This window comes from Thermobia domestica, chromosome 2 (assembly GCF_964235325.1).
Source record: "Thermobia domestica chromosome 2, izTheDome1.hap1.1, whole genome shotgun sequence".
In the NCBI taxonomy this organism is placed as follows: Eukaryota; Metazoa; Arthropoda; class Insecta; order Zygentoma; family Lepismatidae; genus Thermobia; species Thermobia domestica.
Genome location: NC_137455.1, coordinates 189,506,414 through 189,521,351, shown reverse-complemented (window position 1 = coordinate 189,521,351; position 14,938 = coordinate 189,506,414). Strand labels below are relative to the sequence as shown.

Here is a 14,938-nt window from a genome sequence, read left to right as displayed (position 1 = left end):
TTCGACAACCTGAATCAAACCTTGTGTCCTTAGGTTGTAACACGTCGTAGTTTGTTTAAGCCCACATATGTGAAATATCACTTTCTACATTTTAGATTTCTAACTTCCATAATTATCACTCACTAAATATAAAACAAAATGATCTGAAAATAATGTACCAAAAGTCTCTCTCGTTCACTGACAATCCTCCTGAGCACGGGTAATGAATAAATAAACTGCTCAAAATCATTTTCTGGCCGCATTTCCTAAAAATTGAGAAGTCACTCTTGCATTTTAAATATAACAGGAGAAAATGATCCTTGTTTTCTTGTGGTGCAATGTTTTTCTTGCAGAAACATTAGTAGTTTGACATAGAAATACAATATGTGTTACATGTTTTCATAGATGTTCGCGTACATGGTACTTCGTGTAGTATAGATATATAAAAGAAAAAAATTGTAGTCTCGTCACAATCTACATTGAACAAAACGAAAGGACTAAGATAAAAAGAAAATCAAAGAAAGTAATAGAAAAGACTTTTTTTTTTTTTTTTTTGGAGTACCATAGTTGCATTTCACCTCGTTTGAAAGCAAATTTTGCCCTAAAGAAAATAGGTAATTACCGTGGGTTTCCATGAAATTATGCGAAAACCTAAGGTTAATAAATTACGCCGCCGCTGCTTCCAATCTAGACGAAAATTAGATTTTAAAATATCATGTGATGTTTGTGATATAACATTTTGTGCAGTTTGCTGGTATTACAGGTGACCCAGATATTAGAAGTTAATAATGACTCTACTGTTCAAATTTACGTACATTCATTTATGCAATGCTGAGGCTTATTAATATTTTCAGGACAGATATTTCATCTTACTTCAAATCTGACAGAAGGCTTCCAGAAAATTCTGACTTAACAGGAGTCGTCATAACGGATGCTGTTGAGGAAATACATTCGTGTGCAGAATGTAATAAGACATTCACTACAAAATCGAATTTAAAAATTCACATGTTAACTCATACAGGTGAGAGGCCACATCCCTGTAATGTGTGTGGCAAGGCGTTTACTACAACTTCGAAATTGAAAGTTCATATATTAACTCATACAGGTGAAAAACCGTACTCCTGCCAGGAATGTGGGAAAACATATAATCAAAAATCTAACTTGAAATCGCACATGTCAACACATACAAGTGAGAAACCTCTTTGTTGTCAGGAATGTGGAAAATCATTCGTTCAGTCTTATCAATTCAGAATGCACATAACAATTCATAGCAATGAGAGACCTCATTCCTGCGAATATTGTGAGAAGAGTTTCAAAAGAAAAAATCATTTGACACGGCATCTATTAACGCATACAGGAGAAAAACCACATTGTTGTGAAATATGTGGAAAGGCGTTCACTGATATGTCTGTTTTGAAAAGACATATCTCAGCTCATACGGGTGAGAGGCCTTATTCTTGCAGTGAGTGTGGAAAGAGCTTTATTACTAAAGCGAAATTAAAAGAACATGAGTCATCTCATAGAGGCGAGAAGCCACACATTTGTAACGAATGTGGGAAAAAGTTCACTCGAAAATCTAATTTGAATAACCATATGATACTTCATACAGGTGAAGGACTGCTATATTGTCCTGAATGTGGTAAGGCATACAATAGAAATAATCTTTTGAGAATACACATATCGACGCATCATTATCAAATAACATAGAAAATATATTGGTGTGAGATTAATTCCATTGATGGGAAAGGTATTAATTCCATTTCACGGAAGCTAGAAGGAAATTTTTAGCAGGTAAGTACCATGGCTTTAATTATCACACTGGAAAAATAAAGACATGTAATACTAAAGTTTATGGAGTAAAAACGCATTTAGTAGAAACTTAAACTTGCTGTTTGGTGGGATTGAAGTTTAATATCCCTTCCAGTGTCAAAGTAATATGAGACGTGGAATCCGTGACACGTGAGATTTAGCAGGAATCGATTCGGGCAGAGAGGTTCGTTTAACACACTATATGTTAAAAAGTTCACTGTGAGCAGCGATGTAAGAAAGCAGATAACACGGGTAGCCGGTTAACTACAGTTGTGCAATTGTGCATATACACTACTGGAGGGTAATCTAAGTACATCATCCGATTCGAAAGTTACCCGCACCACATGCATGTCTATAAAGAGCATGTTGGTTCTAGATTAAAGATTTTAGTGATTCGGCTACAGTAGTGAGCAGGTTGATCATAGGGTCTACAAAAGACCTACTGCTAGTAGTTTGAAAAATTTCGGACAAGAGTATAATCGTATAGATTAAAATTCGCACCCCAGAATATTAGTGTCGTAACTCAAAAAAAGTTGATTTTACAGGAGTGTCAATTTTTTTTTTTACATTAAAAGAATCCTTAATATTTTTTCTTTCTAATTAAAACTACTTTATTTAAATACATACAGAAGTTCATACTGTGTTGATCATAGCTTGAGAAAATAAATGCATATTTGTGTATTACAAATTACCTATTTACGATGATTTTTACTTACCTTGTGAGTTGTGACAGTTTTATTCTTACAATGAAACATATTATTTGATATAAGACACAATCTTTAAAGTGATACTCAAATCGTCAGAATTTCTCTGACCTAGTTTTCATTCTGTAGATTTCAACCCCTCATAGAAGTTGTAGTATTGTTTAGGTATCAAATTGGTTTCGTACAATGATAACAAGCCTGTCTTCTTGCTGTGGGATATAGCAAGATCATCTTTGCAAGCAAGTCTTAATTGAAGTTGGGCCTTTATTGTGTCGCGCCCATCATGTCTAACTCGAATAAGTATGTACTTTTGATCATCATATTCAGTATTGTACATGATAATATTTTTTACTGCCTTCTCGACTCTCAGAATTTTAATGTCTTGCCGATGTACTAAGGAAATTGTTACCAATTTGAGACGATAGATCTTTAAGATCATAAAAGTCTTCTGTATCCATTTCTTTGACCAAATACCGTGTTCCACTATTCTTACTTGACTACAGCAACCCTTTGACTAGGAAAGTGTATTGGACCACTTCTAAGAACTCGCTTCCTTCTCTTTATTCTGTGTGGGGCCTGTAGTGAATAATTTGTGGGTGATTGAAGGAATATGAAGTGTATCAACAGCAAACAGAAACATGGATGCCAAATATCTATTTTTATTTTGTCCAGTACAATTGTCACCGTAAAAGATTGTCCTGTTCACAATTTAGCTTTAAAAAGCTGTACTAACAACTGTTAATTTCATTTGCCCCTCTTTTTCCAAGAGTATTATTCCACCTGTAACAAAATCGTCTTTTGTACAGTAAATAGTGAAATTATAAACTGATTATTTCCTTGCATAATAGAAATGTGACACGTCTTCACATGGCGTTGATACTACTGATTGAATATCAAAACAATTCACCGAAGCTCTGTCATTAGACGAAGTATCTTTAACTTTCATCTCCCGTGATAGTTATGAGAGACCTCATTCCTGCGAATATTGTGAGAAGAGTTTCAAAAGAAAAAATATTGCTACTATACTACTGATACTACTGATTGACATATGCTATGACGGGAGATGAAAGTTAAGGATACTTCGTCTAATGACAGAGCTTCGGTGAATTGTTTTGATATTCAATCAGTAGTATCTTTGGACATATGCTTCTTCCAGGTCTACTGTTCTCTCTTCTTCGGGAGTATTTTTTCAAGATTCACAAATATTACACTGATCTTTCTTCGGTTTGTAAAAGCTAAGACTAAATTCTGTTGAAAATTGTTTCGTAAACGTGCTTTTTGGCCAAAGGTTTTCCTTTTCTTACATAAAATTGTCTTATATATGTACATTTCTGAAATAGATACCATCCAGATATTCCCTTTCTGACTGATTTCTCAAGTAATGAGATTCTGTTTTCGGAAAGGAACTGATATGTTCTCGAATGCCATACTTTACACTATCGTCTACTCTGATATTTTCCTCTTACGTCCCCTTCCCGAATATCAAATTCCCCTATCTTCTTCTGAGCGGTATACACATATCTTTCACTAATACCCAGAGTATTAATAAAGATTGTTTTGCACACTCGTATCTTCATATTATTGTCTGTCTTCAAATAGTAACCAAAATTTTATGATCTGGAACAGCTTCTTTCTTTCTTTGATAAAGAGGGCGAATTTCACTCATGCTGTTAATGAAAAATTCACGCTGTCTGTTTATATCACCGATTTGCCAAAAAGCACTATGAATTGAAATCCGAACATCTTTATTAATATTGGTATTATATCTGAGACATCTGTTACTACAAGGCAATTTTACTTTATGTTCTTCAACGTTTCTTCCAGTTTGTGTGACGTAGTTTAGTCTCAAGTTTCTTTTTCTTTTTCTTACGTTCACTTTCCACTCGCTAACATTTTTCTGCCTCTCAATACGTTGCTTCTCAATTTGAGTAACACTAGCTTCAGAGTTAATATTCTCATCATCTTATTTGTTTGTTCCTGGTTCCGTAACAACTTCTATATTGTTCTCCTTTCTGTTCTCACTTTCACTAGTTACTTCTTTGGATTTCGAAGTTACCCGATTGCTTGCTGGATACTTTACCTGGAGATAGATTGATTAGATCATAACTGTATGGAACCGGTTCCATGCTTGCGTATGTTCTTGTCTTCTAATTTTCCTTTCCTAAACTACACTCTGAAGAGTCCTCAGGGTTAGGTTTCCCCGTCTTATCAACATCACTATCACAATCAGTGCCCAGAGGTGTAAAGATTGGTGAAAGCTGAAAAAAAAAAAGGGAGAACGACTTCTAAGTGTCACTGTAGATACTACATTGTAAGACTAGAAAGTGTTTTTCCTAGGCGCAGTTTAAATAGGTTGATTTCTATCTAAAGGACTGTCTTCACGGAAGATTAAATGTACTTTTAACACAATTTATCCAAAAATTGAGAAATATGGTGATTGATGCACATTATAATTTACATTTCGTAAGCAAAAAAAAAAAAAAAAAAAAGTGAAAATGAGAACTGGAACTAGATATAAATTTTAGGCCTAGATCATATCCCGCACTTAGCAAATCCTCGTTTTATCTAAAACGACCAAGACACCCACAGAAATTAAATTTTAGGATGAGGTAAAATTACGCTCCTCAGAAGATTGCTAGTTTTAAAAATAAAGCCTTCTTCTAAACGTACATTAACAGCTGTACAAGCTTACAAATAAACTGTGGAACGATTGAGACAGGGATAGTACTTGCAGAGTCTCTGATTCAAATAGGAGGGACGGTGGCTTAGTTGTAGAGCGCTTACCTCTGGTTCAAAGGATCGCTGGTTCGATCTCCGTCCAAGTAAGTTCGTGGTTGACGACATCGTGTCCGTGAGTTTTCTGGGAGTTCTCCCTTTCTTCCCGCTTTCTCATTCCACCATTTCTTTCATCATTCAGTTGCAATTTCATCCGTCTCTATTAGCACTTCGCTTGCATAATGAGCGATGTCAAACTAAAAAATTCATTTCATTTCTGTTTCAATTGTTCCAGTTTCTTCGTAAGTTTGTACAGCTGTTAATGTAGGTTATAGATGGAGGCGCCATCGTAAAGCTAGCAATCGTCTAAGGAGTGTTTACCTCACCCTAAAATTGACATAATCCGTCACACATCAAAGCAGTCAGAATGCCCTCACAAAATCAGAGTTGTTAGTTACATGGAAATTATAATCAATCTCTCCACGTATGATAAACATGTCAATTTTGAGTTGAATATTCAGTATTTTAGAAGCAGAAATTCTTACCTCTTCATCCATTGATATATCTTCATCATCGTTTGCAGTACGATTTGTCTTTAACGCTAATGATAATATTCTCATTTCTCTTCTATCGCAAGGAACACGGCTTATCTCGCAGCCTTCTTTACCAGAGGACTAAACTAGGGACGTTATTTCGGACTTTGCTTGGGGACGCAAGAGCACCACTGACAAGACTCGCGTTTTGTACCAGTATATTAGTATACAATCGATTAAAGTATATGCATTCGTCAAACTCTTGGGGGGGGGGGATAATTGCTTCTCCTGCCCCCCTAACTGACGCCCCTGGACTAAACTAAGTTAATGAGATTAGATTACACGTGCACCTTGTTATAGAGAATGTTTTGCTTCTAGTGGGTAAAGTAAGAAGGTCTCTCATTCTTAAAGCATTGTTCTAATAATTATCGCCCTATTTGATGTAATAATAATAACAAAAAAAAAAAAAAACGAAAGCCGGTCTCTTTTTGGAAGGAAAGGGTTTTACAACAGTGGTTTTCTAGAATTGTAATTTGAAACTTGAACTAGGTGGAGAAGAAAACTGTCATAACAGGTTTACGACAGTATTTCACTGAGTTACATAGAATATTTCTATTAATGTAAAACTAGTTTCGCTTCCCACTTCTATATTTTGAGTATGACTTAATACACTCTTTCATCGATGAAACATCACAGCATAAGCCTAATAATGTGAAAATTTCAAAAATCAAATTTTTGTAGTTACAACACTATTATTCTAGGGGTGCCATATGTCTGCAGTACCAGTATAACACCCCAAATTGTTAATATACAATTATATGATTGAGCGTGGCAGTATAGTGGAACCAAGAAAGGACAAGTGATTGTTCTACAGAATTGCCGCCCGCGTGGGTAGTGATGTATCGGCGGTGTACAAGATAAAAAGTGGAGTTCCCACGAGATGTGCAACTGAACGTATCGGAGAGGTGCCTGGATAAAATAATCGTTTGGAACGCCCTAATTAAAGTGAATGGCAACTAAAGTAGTCAAAGCCACCTTAGACTGTACAGCATGTAAGTGCACTAATATTAAACAATAGGTTGTAGAAGGAAGGTTTATGTTCTTGCGTTCATTGAAAGAGAAGACATTCAAGCAATTTTACTGTGTCGCATATCAATAAAACTTAACATTTCTGGATTGAATTGACGCAATAATTTCTGTAATGTACCCTCGGATTAATATTGGTTTGAGAGATTGCCTGTAGACTTTTACCAAACCCTCAGGAAGAAAAATATCACAAGGAGTAATCCGACAAAGTAAGAAGTCAATCAGTACGATGTCTCCAACAACATTGAGGTCTGATCTTCATGCAAATAGGGGTGGATTGTTCTGTTGAAAGATGAATCGCGGTGTTGTGGCAGAAACCATGTCATGGTATAAAATTCTTGCTATTGTCCTCATTGGAAAAGAAGAGGCCATACGCTTCTTCATGAGTTTTAGTGGAAAACATATTCTCCGTCCTGAAGTGGGTATAGAATTTCCATAGGTAGTGCTTTCCGTCAGATTCTAATATTATGTTTGTGCACTAACACCTAAGAGGGGGAAGGTTGCGTTATCACTAATAGTTCCTTGAAACCGTTGAATAGAGTTTGCACTCTTGCAGAAACATGGCACTGCATTTGATGAGTAGCTTGGTTACCTGAAAATTTTGCAATCCACAGGTGAAATGGCAAGCTTTTGCAATCTTCCACACAGTCATCTGTAGGATGTTCATTTCTTTGCTAGCTCTGATAGTGGTTTTCTGTGGACGTCACTGTTTCAACGATTACTTCTGAACAGCTGGGTTGGATAACTTTCGCTTACTGATGCACTCTTTTTTCTAAATTGCAGTAATATTTGAAAATTGAATGCTGAGTGGGCCTTCAGAAATGTTTTATCAAAAATTGCGTAGAACAATTTCAAATTATCGTGTAAATAGAGATCACAAAATGCTCCCGTGTCTTTTAAGTAGTCATTGCCTTTACCACACTTTGAAAAGATTCTAAGGGACCTCGGTGGCTCAGTTGTATAGCGTTCATCTTTGATCCGTGGGGTCCCTGGTTCTATTCCAGCTCGGGCCAGGTAGAAATACACCGTGTACTTGGATTTTCTTGGTGTTCTCCCGTGCGATACTATCTTTCTTCCTTTTCCGATACTTACTAATTTTCTTTGAGAATCACATAAAGGAAAAATGCTCATTAACTGTTTTGGTAATTAACGAGGATTTTAAATTTCCTTACGTATTATTTGGGTACAGAGAAAACTTCATAAATAGGCCTTTCATCCGATTAGAGCAAATCTTTATTTCAACAATTGCTGCAATTGAAATGAGGAATTCCTTAATAAAATATTCAATTCTCTAATTTCCTAATTAAAATCTCAGATTCAGCTCTCATAATCCAAAGGTCTCCACTTAAATAAACTTTAAGTGTTTGTAGGCTTCTAACCAGAAGCATGCCTTAATTAAAAACTAATTTTGTTCTAAATGAGAGCTGAACATGCGTCCATGTACAGGTCATCATACCCTCAAATCACCTCTAAAGACAGACTCATCATAAGAACTGTCTGGCCTAAAACCCTACTTTACGTTCGCCCTTTATTGGACGTACCCCAATGAATTCCATCTAGCTAGCTCAAGGTAGAGGTTGGGTTAGGAAAGGAAGATTTCCTTCACCTAGGAATCAAGCACTTTGCAGCCTTACTTCGTCGCGAATTCTGTGATTCTCTCATTTTCTTAATTAATTCTAATAAGGATTCGACGCTTACCTCTTCCGCACCTTCCAGGCCTAGCACTTGCTTTAAAACTTTTATTTTTATCGAACTAGCCTCCATATTTCCTAGTGTTAAAATTTGCGAAATGACACACAAGAATTAAACCATAGCACGTATATTGATGTGCAAGTGTAATAGCGATCACAGAATACAAAACATTTTCTACTCACAACACTGTTTGCCATAACGTGTATTTCCAAAAACCCAACTCACAATACCAACATATCCCCTCCTCAATGTTGCAATTTTGATTTTAACACAAATTCAACATTGTACAAAACTGTCTTATTTTTACGCCTTGCAGTGGTTTTGTTAACATATCAGCTATCATTGCATCAGTTGGACAATATTGGAATTTTACTTCTTTTTTTACATCCCAAATCACGAATGAAATGAAATTTTACCTCTATGTGCTTGGTTCTGGGATTTATTTTGTCACTACTTATTAGTTTTAGACAACTTTGATTATCCTCATTAATTACAATCGGTTCACAAAAGCTTTCATGCAAATCACTCAAGAGATTTTTAAGCCATTTTATCTCCTGACAAGCTTCAGACATTGCAACATATTCTGCTTCAGTAAAAGACAAGGTAACACATGACTGTTTACGACTTGCCCAACAAATAATACCTTCGGCACATTTGAAAATATAACCACTGCTTGATTTTCTGTCAGTTAAATCGCCTGCCCAATTTGAATCTACAAACCCTATTAGTTTCTGTTACATTCTCTCTTATTACCCAACTGCAATTTGTAACATTTGCTCTCTTTCAAGTATCTAAGAGTTCTTTTTACTTCAACCCAATCTTGTTGAGAAGGATTATTAGTTTTTCTACTTAATATGGTAACACTGGCAGCAATATCTGGCCTATTATTATTGCTTATATACAGTAATGCGCCAATAGCCTTTTGATACAAACTTGCATCAACTTTACTTAATGATTCTACACATGAGACATTTCTAGTGTAACCAGGATCTAATGGAAATTTCGATGTTTTTGCATTTTCTAGCCTAAACTTTTTAGCACTTTATCGATGTAACTTTCTTGCGAAATCACAAAATATCCATCAACATTTTTGCTGATTTCAAGCCCTAAGTACCTGCTCAAATCACCAAGACAATGAATCTGAAACTCTTGCAAGCAATTGTTGTGTTCATCAATAATCCTATTATCGATACAAGCTATGACTACATCATCAACATATATTAACAGATACACATGAGTATTATTTACTTCCTTAGAATATAAACAAGAATCTGACTTTCCCCTCCTGAACCCATTATTTACGAGGAAATCATTTATCTATTTATTCCAAGATCGAGCAGCCTGTTTAAGACCATATATGCTCTTCTTCAATTTACATACAAGGTTTTCTTTACCTGGTTGTTCAAAACCTTCAGGTTGTTTCATGTAAATTTCTTCTTGTAAGTTGCCATACAAGAAAGCTGTCGTTATGTCATAATGTTTCACTTTCATATTTCTTTTTCCTGCTACAGTAAGTAACAGACGCAAAGTGGTTTGTTTAACATCCGGTGCAAAACCTCATCATAGTCTTCCCCCAAGACTTGATAAAAACCCCTGTGCAACAAGTCTAGCCTCATACTGTGAACCTCTGCCGTCAGTATTTTCTTTTAATTTATAAACCCATTTGCTACCTAATGCTGTTTTCCTTTCTGGTAATTTTACCAAATCCCAAGTTTGATTTTTGTGCATAGAACTAATCTCTTCTTTGATTGCCATCTTTCAGTTTTCTTTGTCCGGCCTACTCAGAGCTTTCTGAGTTTCTTGTGTCATTACCACCACCTTCTCTGCATACCTGGCAGGTAGTTTTCCTTTAGTGGAACGCGATGATCTCACTGTCTGCTTCTAAATTGTTACCGGTACAAATTTCATCTTGAGCTCTTTCTTCATGGTAACTACCGATACTCTCTGAGGTTTCCAGAATTTCACATGCTTCGCCGTTATTTAAACTTAATGGTACAATGACATCATCTTCGACTTGTAATACTGCATCCTCTTTGGTAAGATTTTGTATGTCTAAGACAGTAAGATCTTCACAGGTTGGTACTTCATGCGATACATTCTTAACAAACTGACAGTCCCTACTTATCTTTACTTTGTTGAGACATCTAATAGCCTGTACCCTTTTGTGTATTCTTCATACCCAACTAAAATCAGTTTTCTTGCTTTGAATCCAACTTTAATCTTTATTGATTAGGGATCATCGGATATGCAGTGCATCCAAAAACTTTGTGTCCAAGATATGGTTTCTCACCGTACCATTTTTCATACGGTGTCACCTCACACGCTCTAGTGGGAAGACGATTTTGAAGATAGTTTGCTGTTAAGTTTTGAAGATAGTTTCAGTAATACTTCGGTTCTTTCTTTCCGCTACACCATTCTGTTCGGGAGTATACGGTACCGTTTTTTGGTGAATTATGCCCTTTTGCTTAAGAAATGTCCGTAAAGTAGCCGATGCATATTCGTTACTATTATCTGTACGTAGCACTTTTTGGCTCTTCTGAAAATAGTTTTCTTTGAATTGCACATTCTTTCAACTTTTCTTCAACCTCATTTTTGTTTTTCTGTAAATAAATAACAGTATCCCTATTACAATTATCAATAAATGTTAAAATATATCTGTTTCCCCTTGGAGTTGATGTTTACATAGGCCCACAAACATCAGATTGTACCAAATCTAAAATTTCTTTGGCCCTATAGCTGCTTTCCGAAAATGGCTTTCTTGTTATTTTCCCTTATCACATTGCTTTAATAATACCCCACAAACGTAAGTCACCTTTAACCATGTTTTCAACTACCTGTGGACTTCGGTGTACTAATCTACTATGCCACACATGAATACAATTGTTTATTTCTCCTTGAGCAACCTTTAAAGCTTGTGTATCATTACTGTGCTCTTGCTTACAAACATCTAGTTTGTACAAACAATCGTTTTCTGTAGCACTAGCGATCATACTGCCATTTTTCTTAACCCGTAACCTGGGACATATGAATTTTGTCGCAGTAACCTGGAGGTGGGGTATTTTCTACCCCACGTAAATACTAAGCTCTATTCAATACCTTGTATAAAATTTGACCATTAAATTAGTTTCATTCGTTTCTGGGAAATATATTTTATTAATGTATCATAAAAGTTAACTACTTTTCTACAAATAAGACGTTATTTCCAATAAGTTTTCACTTTAAAAGCATTTTAGACGTACGTTTTGCAGTTCCTGAAGTAAAAACAAAAAGAAGCTTAAAAAACAATTACAAACTAAAAATGAATTCTAGCACACTCACTATAAACATGTATGCATCAATCTATGTGAACAACTAAATGATTCTCAAGAACAATGTACCAGATTTTTTACACTGAATGTAAGCATCCATCACAAACATAATTTCTGCAGTCTCCACATATTGGTGAAGAACATAGAGCACATGTCTGTTTCGTTTTCTTATCATTTCCACGGGGACACTGAGAGCACCTTACATACCTCTTTAGATCCTGCTGGCGTGAGATTGGAAGTTCTTTCTTTAGGATAACAGCTATAGTTTGGCGAATATGTCGAGGAACGTGGCTATTGACCACTCTTCTCATCATATGTGGTGCTGTTAATTGTTGTGCAAGCGATTTAATTATGTCGAACCGTGTTTTCTCTTCATTCGGGTGGACTGACAAGTACAATACAGATGAATTTACTTAAGAAATGTTTAAAAGTGTGTAAAAAACAGTAAGAGGCCATCTGCGAGAGCGACGGGCTGTGGAGTACACGGTACATTTTTCATCAAGGGCATCCACTCCACCTTTTGTGCTATTGTAAAACTCAATAATTTCAGGTTTGCTGGAATCTTCTGACACAGAACTTGTATGATGCATGGATGAAATTAAAAACACAGCTTTGTTCTGTTTAGGCACGTGGGATATAAGAGTAGTGTTTTCAGAAAAACCAAACAAAGAAGAAGATTCTTCTCTTATCCTTGACGGCAGAAACTCTTTGGGAATCTCTAGTTTACATTTCTTCATGGTGCCTACGTATGTTAATTGTTTATTTTGAAGTTCTCTTACAAGCCTCAATGATGAAAACCAGTTGTCGGCAATTACGTTGCGATTCGTTCCTTGTATTGGTTTGGTAAGCCTAAGAACTGATTGTGTTGGTATGTCTAATGTCCTTTCTTCTTCGGTCAGTTTCTCCATCACTGCCCTTTCCACTGTATATGTATCCATTCAGAAAGTAGTGGGTCTTAGCATCATTTAAGACCATCAGTTTCAGGCCGTATTTTCTGGGCTTCTTTGGAATGTACATTCTAAAGCTACATCGCCCGCGAAATCCAATCAACATTTCATCTACACAAGCGTATTCGCCAATAGAGTAAACTTTCTGACAATTCTCAACAAATTTTTGGAACACCCATGATATAGCCGCTGTTTTATCTAACACTTTTCTTTCAGTTCTTGTATTAGCATCATCAAAACGGAGACATGTTAAAATTACATTTATACGTTTCAAGGACATAATACATCTGAATATCTCCCGACCTGTGCCATCTGTAGCAAACAGTGCTTCTAAATTTTCATCGTTGGATTTGAATATGGCAGTAAAAAATAACAATCCTATAAATGCCTTCAGTTCTGGAAGATCGAGATCTTGATATTCAATCTGATTTGGTTTCTTTAGTTTTTGCCTTACTTGTTGCAATTTAGTGTTTGTGTGACCCAATATGTCTGTTAATATTTCGTCCGTGAACAGCAACTCCCAAACATTTTTCTCATTACATTGTGAAGAAAGGTTTTTAGCTTCACCAATTACCCCTGGTAAACGTGAAATAATATTGTGTCTCCTTGTGCGTATGTTATTACCCGGGCCCTTCTTGCACCATTTTTGTCCATCTTTCCCGTAATAATAGCAAGTACGAGCATCACTCACTTCTTGTACATTTTCTGAAAAACGCAGTTTCTTCGAACTCATGGTAGTTACTTCATTGTCATCATCAGTGTCGGCTTCAGTTTCTGTATTGCTGTCAAAATCACTCACAAAATCAGGATCTGCATCACTGTTATCACTGAAGTCACTTTCTTCCGCTTCTATAGCACTCTCCACCCACTCACTAAAGCCTGGATCGTCAGTTCGCACACAGTCTTTCAAAGTAGAAGCCATGATGTCCTTCCAAAAGCAAATGATCACAGAGCAAAATCACTTACGTTACTTTGGACGTGGGGTATTTTCTACCCCACCCAAACTTTACAGCAATATAGCTTAGGTTCTCACGCACCCATAACACACCCGTCACCCCTAGCTATCAACAAGCAACTAACGGAAAGGTAGACAGCCGCGCTCCACCTTATGGTGGCGGATAGCTGAACTAATTTGGCAAACGTAAATCGCTTGGGTAGAATCTACCCCACGTCCAAGGTTACGGGTTAATTCCCTGAAAAATATATATCAAAACCCTTTTTTGTTAGTTGATTCACAGATAAGAGACTACCATCTAATTCTGGTACATACAAAACATCCTTTACTCCAACATTGCATTTTCCATTTTCAGAAACTTCATTTTTGCACAAGAAAACACCTTCCCCAATACTCTTGGCTACTAACATTCGACCATCTGCCAAGTAAATTTTACTTTCTGCATTATAGCTTAATGTTTTGAAAAATTGTTCATCATTTGTCATGTGACAAATAGCGGCAGAATCTACATACCATTCACCTACATTTATTTCCCTTGCACTAGCCTTAAAACATACATATGCATCTTCATTTTCCTGTGTTCTTTGTAAACAATGCGTTTCTATAATCACTTCACTAGCACTTTGCACTTTATTTGCCCTGGAAACGTTTTTCTTTTTACTAGCTTTAAATTTTGCACAATCACGTTTGAAATGACCTGGTTTTTTTACACCAAAAACACATTTTTCTCTTTTTTCCTTGCACTTTTTTCTTTGAATCCATCTTCATGGCACTTTCTTCATTCTTGTTGTAACCTTGCACTTCATTTCGCCTCTTGTACTCGTCTATGAGCTCTCATTTGACCAATTCTAGTGTTAGCTCGTTCTCTAGACGTGTTTGCAAAACTGTTATCAAAGTTTCGTAGCTGTCCGGTAAACTGCGTAATAACATCGCCATTACTAAAGGATTGGCCAATGTCTCTCCTAGTCCGGTAAGCTGATCCACGATGTTTGACATACTATTAATATGTTTTTCCATGTCACCATTTTCTTCTAATTGCAAACGACACAGTTTTTTCAGCAGAAACACCTTCATTGTCAAAGCAGTTTTTTCATGATATGACCTTAAGGCTTCCCAGTAGTCCTTTGCACTTTCCTGTCGCCGTAAATGAACTAAATGATTATCTTCAACTAGCAATCCGATCGCTGCCCTAGCTTTCCCATCCTTCTTG

General features: G+C 36.2%; 1 protein-coding gene across 9 annotated transcripts in view; it reads left to right on the top strand.

Annotated features, from left to right (window-relative positions):
* LOC145678202 (uncharacterized) overlaps nucleotides 1-14,382 on the top strand; it is a 147,008-nt gene extending 132,626 nt beyond the window's left edge. For all 9 annotated transcript variants that reach the window (XM_081748280.1, XM_081748275.1, XM_081748301.1 and 6 more), the window contains one exon: nucleotides 834-14,382. In XM_081748280.1, coding sequence (XP_081604406.1) covers nucleotides 834-1,686 — 853 coding nt within the window. In that variant the 3' untranslated portion in view covers nucleotides 1,687-14,382. The remainder of the gene's footprint in view (nucleotides 1-833) is intronic.
* The last annotated feature ends 556 nt before the right edge of the window (nucleotides 14,383-14,938 follow it).